This window comes from Carassius gibelio, chromosome B12 (genome assembly GCF_023724105.1).
Source record: "Carassius gibelio isolate Cgi1373 ecotype wild population from Czech Republic chromosome B12, carGib1.2-hapl.c, whole genome shotgun sequence".
Taxonomy (NCBI): Eukaryota; Metazoa; Chordata; class Actinopteri; order Cypriniformes; family Cyprinidae; genus Carassius; species Carassius gibelio.
In genome coordinates this window covers 18,429,094-18,447,577 of record NC_068407.1, presented here as the reverse complement: position 1 = coordinate 18,447,577, position 18,484 = coordinate 18,429,094, and the positions used below count along the sequence as shown (strand labels likewise).

The window sequence follows — 18,484 nt, the reverse complement described above, 5'->3', positions numbered from 1 at the left end:
CCAGTTTTGGTTCACCAAAGAACCATTTTCTGGACAAGAACTAATTTAAATTAGCTAGATGGTTCAAAAGTTCCATTACGTTACATTACTGCTACTTCAGATTTGGTTTCTTGTTCTTTAAACCACAGGTAAACTGGTTTGTTTCATACAACTCGTTTGGAAAATTAAAACAGTTATTTTATAAAATTTTTCTAATTTGAACCTTTATTTTTTAAGGGTGTATGATACACTTAGTGGATTCAGTCATATTAAATAACAGGATGTACTTGAAACTAGAATTAAAACGATGGAGGTTTGCCTATTTAAAATGCAGGCTATATATAGTTATATGTTTGCTATTTTAATGTTGTTTTTCTAATGCAACTAGAAAAAATATGCGTAATTATCTTCTTCTAACTTACACATAAACTCAACCTACTCCACTGCAGCTCTAATAAAATGTCTGCAACATTTCATATCTTCATTATCACTATACAAGCCCAAATCCCCAAATGCTGAAAGTTTGGAGACGTTAAGGCGCGAGGCGGAGAACAGTCTTTGCTTCGCCCTCAGGGCTGGAGAGAGAGAAAAAAAGAAACAGAGAAGCGAGGAGCCAATAGGAGCCGAGTGTCCACCCATGTGCCCTATAATTCAGAGTTTCTCATACTAGATCCCTGCCATTTACTTTCAGTGCTTCTGCCGAGGGAGTTCGAGAAACAGCGCGTCTAGGATTTTGTGTAACAGGCTGCGTCCTGAACTAAACGTCTGCATGTTTTGTTCAAGTCTGCCCTGGAAATAAAGTGGAAGATCGTTGTTGCTTTTGTGATCCCCCACTCTAAAGGATGAGTGGACCGACATATGACAGGAAGATACCCGGTTTTTCAACCGATCTTTCAGGCTCTATGAGTTGCCATCCGACTTCCAAGGACTCTCCGACTCTTCCAGAGTCTTCGGCTACAGACATGGGTTATTACAGCAGCCATCACGAGTACTACCAGAGTCCTCCATACCCTCAACACATGAATTCATATCATCAGTTTAATCTGTCTGGGATGGGGGCATCAGCCGGACCTTACCCCACCAAGACAGAGTACCCTTACAATACTTACAGACAGTATGGACATTACAACAGAGACCTGCAGACGCCACCTCAAAGCGCAGGTGAGATTTTGAAGCATTTTTTTTTTAATATTATTTTTAAATATGCCAGAGGTAGGTTATATGCAGTTAAAAAAATAAATAATAATCGGCATTTTCTTCTTAATATCGGTAAAAATAGGCATCTTCTAAAGATGATAAAATTGTGTTTTGAAGGCTCCATTAGCCAACTGAGAAGCGTAAGTTCGCGATTCTCTTAAAAATATTATTATTATTATTATTATTATTATTATTATTTTGAACATTTAATTGTATTATTATAGCACTTAAGTCGTTTATTTAAAGGGTTGTTACACATGAAATCTATTAAAGCAGGGTAGAAAGTTGCCTCTATCACAAGACATTCGCGGTCGCTGTAAAACAATTAAGACATTTTTATTGCATCTGTAACGCGATTCATCATTATTACTCAGTGCTGAGTCTAGGCTAGATGTCACGTTATATTTTATTGTTGAAGTAGACCTATAAATCACTAGATATGCTTACAGCCATTCCTACAAACTTGAAGATGATTTAACTATAGCATATTTAGCTATTTGTAAAACTAGAATTTCTTTTTCTGATACAGCTACTGCCTACCACGGCTGACATACATTTTATTTTACTCATATGATGTCGCTTGTTTAATTCTCAAAGAGGAAGATTTGTTTAATTTATGAATTTCAGTGACTTTTTAATTTGCGTCACGATGCCAAAATGAAACCAGTCGGTTTTCGGCTTTCTTTTAGGTCCTGTAACCAACCCACTTTGCCTTAACGTGGTCTATACTTTTATTCTTTCCAGTCAAAGAGGAACTAGAGACTGAAGTTCGGATGGTAAACGGAAAACCCAAGAAAATCCGCAAGCCGCGCACCATTTACTCGAGTTACCAGCTCGCCGCGCTGCAGCGCCGCTTCCAGAAGGCGCAGTATCTGGCGCTGCCGGAGAGAGCCGAGCTCGCCGCTCAGCTGGGGCTCACGCAGACACAGGTAACACTGCAGCGAAAATTCATTTACAACACTCTTAACATAATTACTGGGCTGCCACCTGAACTTGCGTTTACAGCTTAAAGCACATCTATCGCTGACACTGAGCACACTGAGATAAGGATAAATAGCAAGCTTATCAGGTCATAAAGCATTTCTCATGTCAGATGTGTTGAAATGTTATTGCTCATATTTTTACCACTGTAAGTAATACATTAATAATAGTTATTTATTTGCAGTTTCTGCAACGAAAATATTTGTAAATCACTTTATTTCGTTAATTTTTCGTGCAAAGTGTTATAGCCTACAGGACATTACAAATCGACGTCTTATTTTTGTCTGATAAAATATGTGCAATATGTGCACTGTCAAAAATATTGCCATCATTATTGTCTAATGACATCTTTGCTTCTATTAATTTAAGAAATTTTCATCTCAGTTTTCTTCATAAATGATTTAATGATTTGATTAAAAATATCAGCGTTTATACGTTACACAATGAGTTTTTGAAATAATTTGGGCTTTGTTGAGGATTTTAAAGTTGTATTAGTTTTATAAATGAAGCCTGAAGGTATTTTCATGGCGCTGTCTGTCAAAGCAAACGTCACATATCTAAAAGACTTTTAAATACTAAAGTGTTTGTCGCATATTAATGATCTGTATAAGTATAATTATGTTACATGCAAAATAAAAGGTAAAAAATGATCAGAAGTTACCCCTAGTTTTCTAGTTATCAAAAGGTGAACGTGCTTTGAAATGTAACTTGTAATCTATATTTCTGAAATACTGAAATGATCAAACCGTTTTGTTTTGTATATGTAAAAAAGTACATAAACAATGTAGCTACCAATATATCCCAACGTTTTGTTATATCCCCTCAAACCTGTCGTAACCAGTTCAGAGTAGAAACTGTAGCACTACTTTAGTTTTCCAAATCGTTAGGTAGCAATTCGATTTGATCAAAGAGACATTTGAGTTAATATTGTTTACTATGTCCAAAAGCAAACTGACGTGACTCGAATTGAATCGAATTAACTAATTTATTTATTTTCATTTTTTTTTTTTTTTTTTTGAACAGGTCAAAATCTGGTTCCAGAATCGGAGATCCAAGTTCAAGAAACTTTACAAGAACGGCGAGGTTCCGCTGGAGCACAGCCCGAACGCCAGCGACTCCATGGCCTGCAACTCGCCTCCATCCCCGGCTGTCTGGGACAATAACGCGCACTCTAGCCAGGTCAACCGGGGGCAGATCCCCCAGCCACCCCTCAGTTCAACACCCCCCTACATGGAAGATTATAGCAATCACTGGTACCAGCAGGGATCACATTTACAGCATCCAGTGCACCACCCAGGACCACCTCAGAGCGTGGGGGCCGTGTATTAATAGACACTGATGGAAGAGTTTAATATAAGAGGGAAAAGACTTTTGAAAAACTCAATATAAATAAGCTGAGAGATGCTCCGCGAATATCTGGAGTGGGACAGCACACATTTGTTGGCGTTCTGTGTACTGTTTAAACGCGTATATGTCGATATATGAATGCTTTGTGTTGAAATAACAGTAGTGTAATATTAATAATAACAATGTTTCAATGTGTCCCGGCTACTCATATGCACATAGGTGTAGGTGAAACAATGTAAAGGAAGTTTAGAGTGGTTTTAAATTATTATGTTTTGTGACTTTCTTTATTTTCATGTTTTGTTCATTGAATAGGCTAATATTAAAAATGTTTTAAAGAACTATTGAACCCCAAATTGTGTCGTTATCAGCCTCACCACCCACAGTGTGGGCTGGTGGCGCGCTCGTCAGAGACTCAGGACATAAGTTATATAGACTTGTACAAAATGTTGAAAGCTGTACATATGTGTTTAAATAAAGCAGAACCACTAAATTCGTGTTACGACAAAGACTGCACGCGGGTGCTCGAACCATTTTTTATTTTATTTTATTATTATTATTCCTGTAAGTAGTTCTATTGTTATGCTGTCAAACTGAATAAATGCGAATTGAAAGTATTTTAATATTTCCTTTTTGTCTTTCCTTCACATCTTATCTATCTCAACGAATTAGCAAAATTCATTTTCAGATGATTTACAAATTGAAGGTTTGCAATGATATCGCACTGTTTGGACTCTTAGGAAAGGGTTAAGTCAGACAGATGCTATTTTGTGATGTGTTTGCATGCATAAGCCTGGTAGGGCTGCGTGCAAAGAGGCTGTAGGAGCCGACCGGCGAGCAGACATGTTGGAGTCACTGGATTTTATTAGTATTCTGTTGGCAGATAACAAGATAGACAACAGCGAAGGAGGGGGTGACTACTGAAATAAAGCCTTCAGCTTTAGGCATAGTCGGTCACAACAAGAATCGACAGAGCAAACAAAGACATCAGACGTAGGCCAAGAAAAACCCCAAGAGGTTCCTACAGGTATATGCAAATTACAGAGCGACGATATTTCAAAGCGGCATTTAACATGTTCCCTCCCAGATTCCACCTTCCCGCGGTTTTGGTTTCTTTTTCGTACCAAATACATAGGCCTATTATCGGTCTTTAAGACCGTTTAATGACTTTATGTAATATTGCATGTAAAACATCCACATAAATAGCCTTTAGGCTAACACATTAAAAGTTAATGTGCATTCGAATTTAAAGTATTTTAACTCAACTTTCACGTGACAGACGAAACAATAGAATGTTTATTTACTCTTTGGTCTCTTAGACCACAAATTCAATTAGCACGTGGAAAGGTTTTCATGGTCTCAGGTAGCCTATGTCTGCTGGGACGCTGTGTTTCTGGTGGTCTCGAGTTTACCAGCATCAGATGTTTTCTGGAAGAATTTATTTCCTGTAAGTCCTACTGAAAACACGTGTTGTTGATGTTTATTCTAGGAAGTTGGCTGGAAATCGTTCAGCCATTGCCAAAGCATCACGCAGAAATTAGGTGTGAAAAATTATATTATCCGTCATGAGGATTGAAAGGCTTTTTAGGTTGCCATAAATCAGATGGAATAAATAGCCTACAATGAAAAAGTGAAAATAGACAATGTGCTCTACGTACCTACATAGTGGTCGGTTACTCATAACTGATTATTAAAGTTTTGGGTAACAATTTATAGTAGGCTAACTACTATAACAAACTACTATATAAATACAAACGTTACATAAGGCAACCATGTAGGCCACGTTCATTTATGAAACTGGAAATCGGTTTTATGACCTTTGTAATTATTTAAGTGTACATTAATGATCTGTTAATAATCGTATAATGGAAAAATGTATTGTTAATGTTTAAAATATATTATTTTGTAAAGTGTTACCATGACTAAAAAATACCATGGCGAAATGATAAAGATGCATTACTGAAGCATCATGCCTGTATAATTAAACGTAAGTAGGCCTATAGCACGTAGTGTTCCGTAAACATCATTCTTTCATCTTGTGTTGTGCGTTTAATGTCTCAGACAGCTTGTTTACTGTCGGCTTTTTGTGTTTTTTTGATTACAACTGACAAAAAAAGTACAGACGGGCTACGCATATCAGACATTTTTAAATGTTTAATTGTAGGCTAGGTGTTGTCTGAACACCTTGTGCTTTATGTAGTTTCATTAATTAACCAATCTGCCACTTCACAGAAAAAGGGTCGGTATGATGAAAGGCCTTAAAAATCTAGGCTTCTTTGTATCATGACTTTGAAAAACGGAAAACAGACTCAATTCAAGTTTGTTGGTCGTGCAACATGCCCTTTGGTTTTACGCGGAATGGGCGAAAAACCATAATTTGAACCACAGAAACCATAAATAATCTGGTTTCATGCAGAAATCATATGACTAACCGCTAATGCGGTTCATCATTCATTCCCCTTACGAGGACTGTGACTAAAACGTTATCCAACATGGAAAAAAGTTGCATTTTCATGACTGGAATCATAAATAGAGCGGTTCATAATAAAATATAAGCATATCGCGTATATTATATTATATGTATTTATCAGTGATCTATTTTAGAACAGACTTTTTTCATAGGTCTTAAGATTGTTTTGACGTGTTTATGGCTGGTTATTAATTAACGTATTTTCAATGTCTCCTATAAAGTAGGCAATGCTATTGGGATATAAATGTATTCACCGTTCTCTTGGGAATATGAATATGGAGTTGAGTAATTTTTGGGCACTAACATGGACCTCATTGCAATCACAGCAGTGCTTCTTTAGGACAACACGTTGGTAAAAGTCAAATATTCTCTTAACAATAAAGTGTCTTTTATTGACATGGGCAGTTCAATGTAGAACCTTTGTGGAAACTTTCCATTCCACAGAAAGTTCTTTATAATGGAAAAGCTTATTTAGATTTTTAAGATGGTCTTCACAGTAGGAACAATGGTTCTTTGAAGAACCTTTCACTGAAAGGTTCTTCAAGGAACCAGAAAAAAACATGGTTCATTAAAGAACTTTTTAATGAAAGGTTCCTCAACGAACCAAAAATGATTTGAAAACCCCCATTTGGAATTTTATGTAAATAAAGTAGCTTGAATAGTTAAAAAAATTAAGAGGTGTTTCACATGGAAATCGTCATTCTGTTTAACAGCAACCATTGTGGCTTTAGTAACAAGAAGCATAAACAGTCCATCTGCGTGACCAGCACTGTAAATCTTGCATCCAAAAATACCACTGTGATATCCAAAGCATAGGTGGATGCTGATGCTGACAGGGATGAAAAGAAAAAACGTGAGATGCCACTATAGTTAGATTAATAGCATAACAGATCGAGATGGTTAAGATGGTTGGTTGGTTGGTTAACTGCGAGTCATTTTCTGGGCATTTCATAGCTGTGGAATTAGTCATGAAGATCTTATAATACCTGCCTTGCTGTTGCATGCGATTGAGTTACTCTCCTACCTCCAATAGAGAAGAAAGAGTCATATTCACACCTAAAACCTGTCAGGCCACTTAGTTCTCCTTAAAATATGATAATCCCGTCATCTGTGTACAATGGCCAAAGTTCAAACCCTAAGACATTTTATCCCCTCTAATGTGTTTACCACTTTCGTGTGAGGAAGCTATGTCATAGGGTCCATAAAGAAACGGCTGCTATCTGTTTGATACAATATTTGCAGTTGTAGTTGGGCCATGTGTAACGTATCTGTTTTCCGCTGGGCTTGTTCGTGGTGTGTGGCCTTCAATTACGGGTTATGATCTAGGTGGCGTCGTCTTGGGACGCATCGCTCACTCAGAGAAACTGGTAGCCAAGCTGGGTGTGTGGGCTGACATGGTCACCTCGGCCCGTGTGCTCCGTCCGTGCATGAACTGTTGAACTTGAACATGATACTATGATTCAGTGCACCACAACACCTAAATAAAGATAGGCAGGGCCAATCTTTACGTGTTTGACGAGAAACCGTATCCAAAAAATGGCACTGGAGGCCTCTGGGGTGGTTGAACAGGAGGTCAACTGCGGTTGGGACATGCATGTGTTGCCATGCAGAGACAGAGGGCAGCTGCCCGACACCCGCTCAAAGCCCAGCTCCGCAGGCTTCACTCAGCAGCATCATTCTGCTCCAAATGTAAATAAGATCAAATGAGAGAGGTTTTCTTGACAGCTGTGAACCACTGAACTCTCTTTCACCCCACAAACCAGGGAAGATTTCGGGAACCGGTTTCGTCCTTGTCCCTCAAACCTTCTCTAGGCCTCGAAATCTATCCGCGAATATTTTTTCCTTAAATGCTGATTCACTGCAATTAAATCTTGCCAGGCACCTCGAAGTGCTGGAAATCTCTTTAAACTGCTATCAGTCCATCCCATTGCCCTTTAGTGCTCTCCCAAATCAGCTTCCCACGTAATTGCCCTGTTTGAAAGCCCATTTCTCTGCTTGTCCGACTTGAGCACCCATTATTCTAATCTTGAGATGTAAAATTGCCCATAATTTCCCTTGTGAGGGCTCGCTACTTCATTTAAAAACACTTGTCTTCTCTTCCCATGACTGTCATCTAAACGGAGCAACATAAACTCCACAAATCAAACTCTGGGATGGGAGTATATAAAGAGGTGCATGTTAAAATCAGTTTAAGTGCAGAGAGATGTTTTCCATTTACAGAAGCGTGGTGGATTTTTAAGCGTGGCTTGTCACCCATCGAGGGTACAGAACAGGTAAGTGACTCTGCGCTACTGATTCTGACTAGGACTGTGGAAGGAAACAAGAAAACACTGATGGTGGGACTGTAGAGTCATCGCAGTAAATCTCCCACAGATGTTGCGGAGGCTCATAAATGCGTGTTATTGTACAAGATATTAAGAGTTTCATGCAGTTGAAGGTTTTGGAAGAATTTTGTCATTATTGTTCTGTGCATGAGAGTTGCATGTGGCAGGCATTATTTTATCTTATAATAGGGCTTATAATAAAATCTACCCAGCAATTTAATTTATATTATTTTTTAAACATAGTTTGTGATTGAATAAAACAGATTTATTCCAAGCTGCAAAAAAGCCGCACACTGTTCTGAATTGTGTTGGATCCGAAGAGCTTGAAATGACAGAGATGCTTTGTAATATGGCTGTTTAAACAAGGCTGTTTAGACAAGACCCTGTTGAGTGAGCCGGGTCAAAGTCAGGTCAAGTGGACCCCGCATTCCTCCAGGTGGCATCGTTACAGTGGAACAGAGCAAATCTGCACCCTTTATTTTGTGATGGTTCATGAGCTTTATTGATACGTTTTTGCTTTGCAAAGGCCAAAAACCTGTATTTAGACTTATCATTATATATAGCCTACAAAATTGGTTATTTTTTTAATAACTTTTGACTGAACGGTTCTTTGAGGAACCAAAAATGGGACCCTAATATCAAAAAGTGGCGTCGCGTTTTTCGCAAAATGAATGGATACGAAACCTATCTCCTGCTAAATAACCACTACAGGAATAAGCACACCATAAATCATGGTGGAATCATATTAAATAAGCATCAGCGTAATTTGGGATGCGAAACAAACATCTTGTTTGCGGTATTTAGATAGTTAAGCAATAAGCACTGAATGTACGTTTAGCCTAATTATGTTTTCTCTTTTGTATTTGATTGAATGTTGTGGTGATTTATCATGGTGGCATTACGACATCACCTCAATCAGTACTTTGAATTAGTTTTACTTTAGAAAGAGAGGAAAACAAGCTGTGGAAAAGCAGATGTTTTCTGATTTGTTACTAGCGTCTTGGAATTCAACAACTAGCCGCGTATGATTGAACTGATCAAATTGTATTTCTATGATTCTGACTAAATAAGATATTAAGGAAATTTTAATAGAAACACGTTCTTCAGAACTCATATTTTCTGCTGCAGAAACATTGTTAATGGTTAATGGTGCATAATTCATCTGTTAGCTCATTTATCCAGCTGTTCGCGCTATTTCTTTCTGCAAGAAAGCAGAACAATTACATTGGCAATATTTCCGAATATTCCAAAATAAATTTATTTAAATCGGACCTTCTTGACTCGAGAGATTTTTCTGTATGTACTTTCGCGTATGGATACAGCGAATTTACTGACATTTTTGCTATTTTGTAGCATAACTCGACAAATTACGTGCTTCAGGTGATACGATATTTAATTCATATATATATATATATATATATATATATATATATATATATATATAATCATAGTCAGAGTCGAATAAAAACTGATCGTCTTAAAATTAATGTGCCTTCATCATAAATAATTGATAGCTAAACCTCAACCTCTAGTTTTCTCACACCTGCACATAGGGAAAAAAGAAAATCTGTAACACACGGACGCTGCCTGAACATCTGTGAATTTATAAGTGATGTATTGATATAATTTATATTTTGGCAGCTTCGTTTAATCTCAAAAATCTCATTAGTTCTGTGCTATTTTGCTATTTATTCCAGAAGCCTAATTTATAGGCCTTCATAGATCTATTTCACTAGCGTTTATTATTAACAATATTATTAAAACTGCTGTTCAAACATGATTGGCGTTATTAGACGTCGCCGTTCATATTGTTTTGAATATATGTGACGTCACCAGGCCTTTTTTAAAAACGAAAACAAACGTTTATCATTTAAATATCAACATTTCTAGAAATCATTCATAACAGTCATAAATCCTTTATTTCAAGCACATTGTAAAAGATCTGAAAAGGTCGAAAAGCTACTGAAGTGTAATAGGGGAGTCAGGGGAGTAAAACAGTCCTTTCCAAACACACCAAGCAATAAAACACATATGAACACAGTAAAGGAAAAACCGTTCACAGGTTAGGCAGGTGTCAACACGGAATGGAGTCTCTCTGGCTCTGTGTTTCCAATTTCAATCACATCATCTGGGGTCTGGGCACAGGATCCTGGTGGTGTGGGGGATACCAGTGCCCGTAATTGTTCATGTAACTGCTGGGATGCATGGGTGGCACTTTGTTGGCCATAGAGACCTCCCAGAGCTGAGAGAGACTTGGAGAGCATGGAGAGGATGAGGAGGTGGTGTGAAGAAGCTCCCCTTCAGGTCCACTGGAGCCATGCTTCATGATCTTCTTATACTTGGAGCGCTTGTTCTGAAACCATATTTTCACCTTCAGCAAACAGAAGAGAGAGAGAAAAAAAGTGAACATTACAATACTCGCAACGAGAATGCAGGCCACATGTTTTACAATCAATCAAACAGCTTTCGAGACAACAGAGGTCTGCCTTTATGACACCCCCTTTTTTAGGATGATATTGAAACTCTGAAATTTGCCAGACAGCTTGAGCGGTCTTTGTTGAGATGGACTCAGTGACATTTCTGCGTTTCATTACACACGTACTCAGCAATTGTTCCACCCTGCCACTTTTATGAAGGCTGTGAAGCGTGTGTCTGACAACAACTATCACAGCGTAAAAAAATGCTTAGATTTAGTTGAACTGAAATGACTTCCAGAGAATTTGCTTGGCAGATTTTGATAAATGAATCAGGAATACATTAAGTATGGAGTTGGTACATATTGATGCTAAAGCCACCCACCAATCGTTTAAGAAATAGTTTAACTGAAAATTCTCACATAATTTATTCACCCTCAAACCTGCATGAGTTGTTTCTTCTATTAAACACAAGAGAAGATAACCAAACAGTTGACGGTAGCAATTGACTATGGAAAATACAATGGTCAAAATGTCAAGCGTCAACTGTTTGGTTACGGATATTTTTAAAGAAACTCATACAGGTTTGTAACAACTTGAGAAGGAGTAAACAATGACAGTCATCATTTACTCACTTCAGCAGCACTTAAACACACCAAATGTTCCTATCTACATTCTGAAGGTTTCTACAGAGGTTTGTTCATTTGCTGGATTTACACAACATGTTATTCCTAAAAACGGCAACAGGTTTCTTGCTGTTAACAGTATTTTCTGATATAAGGAGGGATAAAAATCAATACCCAAATCCCCTCAGTTAAAATGTCAACAAAATGAAATTCTGGATTTCTCTTCTGGAAGTGAATGCAGATTTAATGAAATAATGCATGCTTTGCATATTTAAACATAACATTTATTTCAATGTGCTTTTTCATTTCATTGAACCCCTTTCACTTCAGGTTGTAATTAATCAATAATAACAATTATATATATATATATATTGTACGACCAGATGGTTATAGTGGTGAAGGTTTTCGGGAATTATAATATAACATTTAACTTTAAATCTATTTATTTCACTGCAAATACACTCACACACAATGTTTGAGAAGTGTCCTTAATGATGTGGGATTTTATGGTTCCTTTGCCAGAATATGGACTTAATTTAGAAACACCTTGAAGAGCGAGACCCGAAATTGTGCCTTCGGAAGAATTCAACTGAACGTGTGCGTGAAAAACACCAGCCACGCTGAAAGGCTGAGTCAGAGAGCCCACCAAACGGAGTTTCCATAAGCTCAGACAATCAAAATCTATTCACTGGGCTTTTACACAATGTTATTAGTTTGGCTGTCAACAGATTTAATAAACACATGTAAAAAGGATTTTCTTTTTTATTTCCAAAGATAGGTTTGCCAAACAGCTTTTATGGTGAGGTGATAGATTCCAGACCTATGTTATATGCGCAGGGAGGGACTTATGATGTGTGGCACTTGTTTATGTGCTTTCAGTCACATTTATGGATCAAATGGAAACTGGCAGCGATGCTCTGGACTTCAAATCGCTGCCACTGATATTGCATAAACGTTCTGTATCACTGTAGTAGGTTTGAATTCCAAACAGTGAATATGCAACCATTTGCAAGAAGCGTTCCTCAACCAGTGACTTTGATGAAAACCGAGGGGTCACTGGCCAAAAATGAGGTGCAACCTGTCACACGAAGGGCAGCAAGTGTTTAACATAGATATAGAGGGAGGGACAGAAATGAAGAAGGAAAAACCGTACAAGAATAATGGCAAGGCTCATGGGTAACATAGCTGCACCCAGGCTTATGTTTGGTTTCCATATTTCTCCACACACATGCACATTTCAGATGCATGCTTTAATATTTTACTTCTCATTCCTGCATGTGTGTGTGTGTCAACAGAAGGGATTTTTATAAAAATAAATCAATGTCCTTAACACCACCCAACTGGAACCCATTAAAGGGTGTGACATCAACATAACAAGCATAGGCATATGACTTATAAATCAATTAGCTTTCACTAAGAGAAAGCATACAAAAGGTTCTGACTGAGCAAATGGCCCTAAAACTCATCAGCGCTCATTCATCTCATCCGCTGGCCCAGAAATGACCGTATTTTGTGAAATCAATCACATGAGTGTGTGGTTAGATATCTATTATTTAGCATAAGGCTTAAGCAATCAAGAGTAAATCATTCTAGGGATAAAATATTATCTCGTACTGTAAAGACTAAGAACACAAAAGCTAGTGTACTAACTGCAAACTGAATGTAAAGGTCGGATTAAACGAAATCCTCACTTAGCTTTAACAATATATTGAAACAAATCGGCCTACTTGCGTATACATGACACAAAGCACATAAATGCTCAGAAACCAGTATTGAATGACTCATCATAGTCTCATTTGAATGCTCATCCAGTATAATACTGACTTAAAGCCTCACCTCAGCATAATTACTTTCAGACAGATTTGTAGGTATTTGAGCACTTGAGCCTGGCTTAAAAAAACTTTTGGACATTATTGTATTATATAGAAAATATCAAACCAATTGGCATTTGCAGTTGCATTGTGCTAGACCTTTATCTCAGAAGTAACTTTCAATATGACTGGTGATTTATTGTGGATGTATGAGGTCAGTTCCTCTCAAGATCACATCAGAGTATTCACATAAATTATTAACTATGAACATATTCCAATACCAAGTGTACTTTTCAAAAACTGAATAATTTCCAAATAATCTCAAAGGTGCTTTATTTCTTTATAAATGCCACTTGGTTTGATATTTTAAACCAATATTTATTTTATTATTATAATAACAATAACAATAACAATAACAACAATAATAATAATAATAATAATAATAATAATAATAATAATAATAATAATAATAATAATAATAATAATATGCATGATCAAGTGTCTAAATGTTTTGGACACAACCCTAAAACAACATATAACACAGAAAATGTTCGAATACAGATTTATTTTTTCCTGTTTTCCCGTGGTCCATAAACGGCGCCCATGCACCCAGCATACTTTCTACTTTCTAAAATATTATTTATGAATATTCAAAACGTCCAATTCTTAAAATGTTCTAAAAAACTGCTTTTTGTAAACATTAGGCTATTTAAACATTAAATTGTATCATTTTGCAAGCATTATGGGAACGTTACGTTTGAATGCTCTATGAACATTCTGAAACTTAAAAACTAAAGCGTTTCAGAATATATATATATATATATATATATATATATATATATATATATATATATATATATATATATATATATATATATATATATATATATATATATATATATCCAGTGATGTACAGATAATGTTTTTGTGCTTGAAAATTATTTTAAAGACAATCATTGAACGTACGTTCTATTTATGTTACGTTAGCTGGGCAAATGACAAATGCCACAATGCCGACGTCACCCTAATGAGGTTCTTCAACAGATCTTACTGTACATAACTTAATTTAATGTAACCCGTGATCTTGTTCCACATCTGCTCTCCTCAACAGAGCATTCGTCCTGTCGTGTTAACAAGGCCTCGTGGCGAGCAGGAGGAACACGCAGTCGTATGGTCCCCAGCAGAAGTGGAGATGCTGGACATTTACCTGTGTTTGCGTCAGTCCCAGTTTGGCGGCGAGGTCTGCGCGCTCGGGCAGCGCGAGGTACTGGGTCTGCTGGAAGCGCTGGTGCAGAGCCTGCAGCTGAACACTGGAGTAAATGGTTCGCGGTTTGCGGATCTTCTTCCCCTTGCCATTAAGGCGAATTTCACCATTCTCAATGACCGCTGGCTTTTCGTGGTCTTCGGGCATGCAGACGAAATAAAACGACAGCATTATGACACAGTAAACGCTAAGGAGAAATGTCTGCAAACGAGCGAGTTACTGTGTGAGAAAAATCGTAAATAATGACGCACCAGAGCTGTAACTGTCTTTTTGATTTACAGCAGCCAAATAGGAGATTTATCAGATGTTAAAGGGGGAACATTGATATTATGGCTCATCATTTTCAACATCAGTAGCCTAAAGCATAATTAATGTCGCTTTAAAGTCATTAATGTTTACGAGCCTAAACTTGAACCTAAGAGCAAACAATGGCATTCTGCAAGAGCAATAATAATAATAATAATAATAATAATAATAATAATAATAATAATAATAATACTACTACTACTACTACTACTAATAATAATAATAATAACAACGACGTCATTTTTTTAGATTTAATAATATTACTGAAAAAGTATTTGAAAGGCTTATTCGCTACATGTGCACAATATTATATGCAGCTATAATCTAGTAGTCTAGCTTTACATATTTACGTGCGTAATTAGGCCTACATAACGTATATATTTTTTATATAATGGATGTACCCTTGCCTACATATATTATGTGTGTAGCTCTAATGTTGATGAACTTCAACAATGTGAACAATGTGCAATCTCGATATAAATGACTTTACTGACGACTGCTTTGATGGCAGCCTTATGTTGCCTTTAAGAAATAAACGTTTTAATGTTGCTATCAAGTTCGAGGCCTACCAGGAATAACGAGGTTAATTACGCTTAAAAATACAAATCCCCCATAAGCTTAAGAATATATATATATATATATATATATATATATATATATATATATATATATATATATATATATATGTGTGTGTGTGTGTGTGTGTGTGTGTGTGTGTGTGTGTGTGTGTGTGTATATATATATATATATATATATATATATATATATATACACACACACACACACACACACACACACATTTTTATGAAAGTTGTTAAAATAAAAGGGCAGGCCCTTGCAATACACAGACTTTTGTGTTTGCCATTTGCAATCGATTTACTCCGAGTACACTGAAAGCCTTGGTCTTTAAAATTAATTAGACCATGTGTGCTTTTTTCTTTAACTTAATCTGTTATTTATTTAAAATGCAGTGTGCATTAAATTAGCTACTGATATAAATGCAATAAATAAATGCAATACATAAATGTATTAGCCATGACATATATGAATCAAATAATGAAACATGCATGCATAACGTTTTTTTTACCCAGTTGCATTCTGTAGATAGGCTATTGAAAAGTGCATTAGCGAACTTGATTACCAATGCCAAAACAGATGCATACAGTATCTTGTCTCAAAACCTCACACTTTTTCCATTTGTTTAATGAGGATACTCACTCGTCTCCTCCGCCCTCGTGTGCGCCAGAGTACTGCTGTGGTTGTTTGGCTGGTAAGGCATGTAAGCACCCGGTGCAGGAGCGCTCACCGACCCGGGGTAGGCGTATCCCAACGGCCGGCTGTAATGGGACGCGGTGGAAGGGTATGGAGCATCGTGCTGGAGGTGTCCGCCTGAGTGCAATCCATGTACTGGGTAAATATTGTGTGCGAATCCGGATAAATGCTGCTGGCCGAACTCTAAAAATGCTGATTTGGAAGGATCTGAACTATTCAGCGCATCAGACATGAAACCCATAGACATCATTAACAGTCAAGTCCATAAAGCCGGAGGATGGTCTGAGTGCTGCATTGAACGTTCACTGTGCACGAAAAACACCTTCAACCAGATCCATCCCAAAATAATCCGGGATAAAACGAACGACCACGAATTTCTAAACAAAAAACGTGTTTCCCAAAGTCACTGCAGCAAATTTCATAGGTGAATATGAGTTTATCTCTCTTAAATCATGACCGAACCGCGCAATATCTAAGTCACCTCGGGATCGCGGTCCTGCGTGCTTCAGACTGACTCGCGCTCCGCGAGAGCGCGCGCTGATTGGTGTGTCACGCGACACTGGGGAGAGCTAAATGAAGTTGATGAGCATTTGCTATCGAATTATGCTGAGCCTTCATATCGATCATGTCACATGATAATGATCTTCAAATTAAACACTACCTTTACATAAATTATTTGAAACAAACCACATGCAAAAAGAGAGCTGCGAAATATTTACAGCAATAATTGGCTCAATGCAATGCAACTTTACAGTCATTCTCTTGCATAGGCCTATAGTGGAAGGTTGGCTAGGTATTACTCTCTTTAATACAAATATTTGTAATTAAAAAAGATATTGGATAAATTTTACGATTATTAGTATTTAGAATGATTAGAAAATGAGTAAAAACTATTTGTGAAAACACGAAAGAATGGTGGCGACAGCAGAGCAAGATGTCACATTGTATGGGTTAATTCATAAATATAATAAAATATTATATTATATTAATAATATAAATAAATTATTATTTTTAATTAGGCTACACTCAATCTGCAACGACCATAAAACACAAAAATTACATAAAACATATGAATGCATGTTAATATATTAACACATGCTTCTATTAAAGCATGTCTTGTTGAATATGTGATTATGTGATTGTTTTCCGTGTTTATTGAAATCAGTTTGGTACACCTGACTGTTGTTGCTTATAGGAAAACTTTGAACAAATCGAGTGGATTGCGTCCGTTGCGACATTTGGCCGGAATGGAGTTCCACCTTCCATTCAGAAAACTAAAATCATTAGAAGTTTGTTTGTTATTCCATTCCATTCCTCCAGTCCAGTTTTTGTTTGTTCCAGCACACACATTCCTGCTACTTTTAGCAAGTGGTCCCGCTAAAAAAGGAGAAACTCCGAAGTGTGGTTTAAAATATTTATACAGGTAGGGAATAAAAGTATTGGGTACGGCGGTTAGTTTCATTAAAATACAAATTATACAGGTCTACATAATATCGAATGAGCTGGAAGTGTGTGTGCTTTTAGTCTATAGGCTACGTAAGAATTTAGAGTTTAGTTTTTGTTTTAAATACATTGAAATTTAAAGGTCTGGGAAATAAGTCAAACAGAAGGAACAAAATAAATAAAAATCAGGCAAATTTCACCTTTCAAACAAATAGACACAACGAACTATTTTAATTGTATAATAATCAATAAATTAAAACTAGACCTGCTGGTTTATCTATTTTTAAAATCACCCAAGAGGGCATACAAAGTTCCCTTACGGTCCTACAGCAGCTGTTTTTCGCTTATTTGACCGTGAAATCACAAAATGCAACCAAACGCTGATAAATTAACTGGAACACTGCTGTAAATATTACAAGTTTATTAAAAGTTTATTAGAAAAAGAAACATTTAACTAAGTAAGAAGTGAACCGGTGACCTCTCGCACTCATCCCTCTAAAGCGAAACTCCTAAATTAACCCGTTTTTACTGGCTTCATGAGTGTATTTAAGAGCTATTAAAACTTGTCATAGGGCCTAGATAGATGCGACAACCTGCCCCGATCTGCCTTGTGCTGTCAAACACGTCGGCAATTGTTATTTTAATCTACAGGAAGGCAAAATTAGCTAAATTGTTGATTAAATTGAAGGTAGGCCTATAATATAAATGCTATAGTTCAATTCAGGTTCAGTTGAATTAAAATAGCCAATGCCATAATAAGCATATTTTGAATTAGATAAAACCTGTTTTTAAAATACGAACGAATAATGAAATAGTTTTAAGGAGTCCCCTCATTGGTTTTTCTCAGGTAAAAGTGGAGCTGGTGTTTTCTGCGGAGGATGAAAGCGCTTTGTAATCCAGTCAGAGTTTGACAAGCCTTTGAGCGCGTGACAGCACACACACACACACACACACACCAATAACAATGAAGAATTCATACGCACAATCTGAAACTATTATTTTAAGCTCTTTGTAAGAGATATTTTAGATCTTATTATGGTATTAGTGGTATTA

The 18,484-nt window shown here is 36.8% G+C and overlaps 2 protein-coding genes across 2 annotated transcripts; one reads left to right on the top strand and one right to left on the bottom strand.

Annotated features, from left to right (window-relative positions):
• The first annotated feature begins 655 nt into the window (after positions 1-655).
• On the top strand, positions 656-4,118 carry LOC127968873 (homeobox protein Dlx3b). The gene is made up of 3 exons (XM_052570258.1): positions 656-1,140; positions 1,921-2,105; positions 3,181-4,118. The coding sequence occupies exons 1-3, from the start codon at positions 822-824 to the stop codon at positions 3,484-3,486; spliced, it is 810 nt and encodes a 269-aa protein (XP_052426218.1). The 5' UTR covers positions 656-821; the 3' UTR covers positions 3,487-4,118.
• A 6,077-nt stretch (positions 4,119-10,195) lies between these two features.
• On the bottom strand, positions 10,196-16,508 carry LOC127969422 (homeobox protein Dlx4b). The gene is made up of 3 exons (XM_052571349.1): positions 15,935-16,508; positions 14,354-14,547; positions 10,196-10,666 (listed from the first exon to the last, which is right to left on the bottom strand). Exons 1-3 carry the CDS (start codon positions 16,236-16,238, stop codon positions 10,415-10,417), a joined length of 750 nt encoding a protein of 249 aa, XP_052427309.1. The 5' UTR covers positions 16,239-16,508; the 3' UTR covers positions 10,196-10,414.
• Positions 16,509-18,484: the final 1,976 nt, after the last annotated feature.